This window comes from Vigna angularis, chromosome 3 (assembly GCF_016808095.1).
Source record: "Vigna angularis cultivar LongXiaoDou No.4 chromosome 3, ASM1680809v1, whole genome shotgun sequence".
Lineage (NCBI taxonomy): Eukaryota > Viridiplantae > Streptophyta > Magnoliopsida > Fabales > Fabaceae > Vigna > Vigna angularis.
This window is the reverse complement of record NC_068972.1, coordinates 6,046,000-6,049,685: the sequence shown is the minus strand read 5'-3', so window position 1 is coordinate 6,049,685 and position 3,686 is coordinate 6,046,000. Positions and strand designations below refer to the sequence as shown.

Here is a 3,686-nt window from a genome sequence, read left to right as displayed (position 1 = left end):
TATTTCATATCCTGTGACGTGCAGGGTTACCATAATGAGTGATTCATGCCTTAAAAGTTGCTGCTAGTGTTAAGAATAAATTAAAATAGAGAAACGCGTTTGCACGGTGGCGTAGATTACATGGATAAATAATTAATATTACTCCTTTCTTAACCTTGGATCCCCGACTCGAAAATCAAGACTAATTCATCGAAGGAATGAACTTGAGTTTGCTCTTGACGCTACCAAATATATACAGAAAGCTGTGCTTGAGCTTGCGCTTATCAAATTGATAAAACAAGTAGAAAATTCCAAATCAGTTTAGGGCATTAAGAAATTCCTATTGGGTGAAGTGAAAGACGTATTTTAAGTATGGGTTTTCTTGAAATCGTTTTATTATTGTACTTGCTCATTAGAAAACAGAAAAACATAGAATAGTTTGGTGAAGCAACAATTATGTGTAGTGTACTTGAAGTTGTCAGTATAGTGCCTTTTTTTACCCCAAACATAGGAAAGAAGACAACATTTAGGAAACACCATGAGTTAAATGGCAATATTAGTTGTATATAACGTGCAAGTTAATTAACTGAAACAGCTGATCGTAAGTGATTTGAATTGACGAATAAAAGAGGCAGCGACGATAATTTCGTGAAAATTTTAAACATTATTGTCCCATGTGATCTAAAATTATATGAAAACAAAAAAGTCATCCTCTGTCACTAACCTCTCCTTCCCTATACAGCTAAAGACAAATCGCTTATAGATCTCTTTCTCTCTCCCTGTCTGCTTTGATTTTTCCATTTTGGTTTTTCCTTCTGTCCAAAAAACCGAGATTACTAAAAGTTAAACCCACGATTGTTTATCTTCATCTGATTCCGCTAATGATGATAAAGAATCTTCCTTGATTTCAGCTTTGGGTGCTTTCTCTGCACCAACCTTCTTGCTGCCATCATCGTCATCATCGACAACAACAACACTGGTTAGTTTCTTGGCTCTTAGAGCCTCAAAATCCCAATCCGTTCGACTCAGAACCACCAACATGGTCACCGCGCAAGACCCCTGAGCCGCAAGTAACCCAAGCCACAACCCTTGAAAATCAAACCCAGCAAAGAAACCAAGCCAAACGGCCACAGGCATTCCTACAAGATAGAAACAACCTAAGTTAATGTTTGCACCGACTTTAGGCCTTGCGGTACCTCTCAGCACCCCGCACCCCGTTGTTTGAGGACAGTTTCCGAGCTCGCAAAGTCCTATAATCGGTAACACCAATGAGGTCAAAGTTATTATTTCCTGGTCTTGAGTGAACATGCTGGCCCATATGTTCCTAACCACAATGGTAAAAACCAAAGCTAAAGCCCCCAACACGAAGCTGCAAGTGAGGCCAACTGTGGCAGAAAGTCTCGCCTTCGAGGGCTTTTGGGCGCCCAGTTTGTTGCCAACTCTTGTAGACACGCTGAAGCTTATCGACGATGGAAAAATGTAGAGCAAGGAAGTGGTTTGGATCAGAATCCCCATGGAGGCCACAGTTGCTCTGGGATTTACGAGCAACCCGCATAACAAAATCATGATCTCATACCACCACCATTCGAGGCACACGGAAATGCAGCTCGGGATGGCCAAATTGAGAAGCGACTTCCATTGCGTGAAGCACTCCACAGAAAAACCTCCCCATGTTTTCTTATGCGTGCCGGAGAAGACTACGTAGAGAATCAAGGAAACTACTAGGTTGAGGTTGGTCCACACCCCGCTGAGAGCCACGCCTTTGATTCCAAGATTGAGGTGGAAAACGAGGAGGTAGTTGATTGGGACGTGGAGGAGAATTGACAGAGTGGCGCAAAGGGTGAGAGGCAGAGTAATGGATTGGGTTCGAAGGTAAATTCTTAAAGGGTGAAGAAATGATTGTGTTAAGAGGTCGGGGATGGAGTAGAGAAGATAGAATTGTGCTTGTGTGGCTATGTCCTCGTCCTGGCCACACAAGAGAAGGATATGCTTCATGTAGAGCCAAAGGAGAGAGATTGGAAGAGAAGTGAAGAGGAGGAGGAGAACGGTTCTTTGAAGGCAGAGACCGAGGAGGGTGAACTTCTTGGCACCGTAAGCCTGGCCGCAAATGGGTTCCATTCCGACAGCAAGGCCGGAGAGGATTGAGTATCCGGTGATGTTTGCGAAGCCAACGGCGAGTGAGCCGCCGGCTAAGGCAAGCTCTCCGAGGTGGCCGAGGAAGAGCATGGAGATCATTGAGCGGCAATAGAGTAAGAGACCGGTGAGGATCATGGGGAGAGAAATTTTGGCTATGGAAATTAATTCTTTGAAAAGAAGGGTTTGCATTGCTGGGGAGTCCTTCTCTACACGGGGCGTTGTGACGATACCCTTGTGGATCAAGGGGCTGGTGATCGTCATGTCCGGTTGCTCTGTCTTTTGGAGTTTCATTGAAATTAGATAGTCTTGGTTTGAGTTGGGTTTGCAAGGGAGGTGGGGTGTTAGATGACACATAGTATCGCCTTTTTGTGTCAAGAGAAGAGTGGTGGTTTAGGGAACACGTGAAGGTTTAATTCAGTATATATAGAGAGAGAGAGGGAGGGGGGTTGGGCAAAGGCTTTTCAGCCAGGTTTTATAGGTGATTTTCGGTGGGAAAGGGAATATATATAGCTGTAGATAATTACGTACCTTTTTTTAAGAACGTAACAAGGTATTTTATTTCTATATCGCTTGTTTGCTGAAAAATAAGGGAAACCGATAAAAAAATCTTTCAGACATTAAGTAAACATTTCCTAACTTTCGATTACAAGTATAAAAGATACTCAACGCGCTTTTGGGGAGCGGTGGAAACGTCCACCCAGCAGCCTAATATTCATACAGTAGTGAAGAGAGACCGTACCCACATCAGATGGGCAAGATCCAAAGATCATACCTATGCACCTATTTTTCATTCTTGAAAGATCAAAATCAACTCCAATGAAAGTTAGTTATGCGTGTTTCTGTAAGCTACCCAAAAGCCAAGACCTGATTAGATATAAGGAATCATCTCATTTTGCCTATTTTCTTTTCGTTCAGCTTTCTTTTGTAAATCAAACATAACCTTACCATTGGAGGGAGAAGGGAACCTTCGCTCAAGGCGTCAGGGTGTACAATTGATTCCCACTATCTTCAGAAGGGTCCACATAATTAGAATCAGGAAAGGAAAATTACACGTTTTGCGAAAGATTTCTCCCTCAATATCTTTACAAAAACTTCCTTAACTTCTCTTCTCAATATTATATACCTGGTTTACTATTCCAAATTCCATGTAAGATCGCTAAGATTATATGTATATACACACATATAGCTCGAAAATTAGAACAATTGGATGAACCTAGTAAAAGGAAGGTCTTTCTTCACACTAATCCTCTAACCATAATCTAAGGAACAGTTAATGTATGTATTAGAAAACTTTTGAAATCTTCGATGATGTTTGAAAAAAAAAGGTTAGATTATAAGATAGTCTTGGTTTTGGTTTGGTAGAAGCAATCAATTCATACAACTCTATGGTTTTCTTTTTTACTACAATTATAAAAATATTATAGGAATTATAACAATGTATATAATATTTTTTTATTGTTTGAGAATGACTGAGTGCTTGTTTACGTTAGTTGAAATAGTTGGCCATGATTTCAAGCGTCCCCATGCATGCTTGTCGCGGTTACACATATTCGTACATATTAAATATATTG

General features: G+C 41.0%; 1 protein-coding gene across 1 annotated transcript; it reads right to left on the bottom strand.

Moving 5' to 3' along the window:
- Positions 1-623: 623 nt before the first annotated feature.
- On the bottom strand, positions 624-2,560 carry LOC108325473 (protein DETOXIFICATION 49). Its single transcript, XM_017558552.2, has one exon. It carries the CDS (start codon positions 2,467-2,469, stop codon positions 823-825), a length of 1,647 nt encoding a protein of 548 aa, XP_017414041.1. The 5' UTR covers positions 2,470-2,560; the 3' UTR covers positions 624-822.
- Positions 2,561-3,686: the final 1,126 nt, after the last annotated feature.

What these genes read in the sequence shown, in the direction of transcription:
- LOC108325473 (XM_017558552.2), bottom strand. Translation starts at nt 2,469, where the DNA reads ATGTGTCATCTAACACCCCACCTCCCTTGCAAACCCAACTCAAACCAA.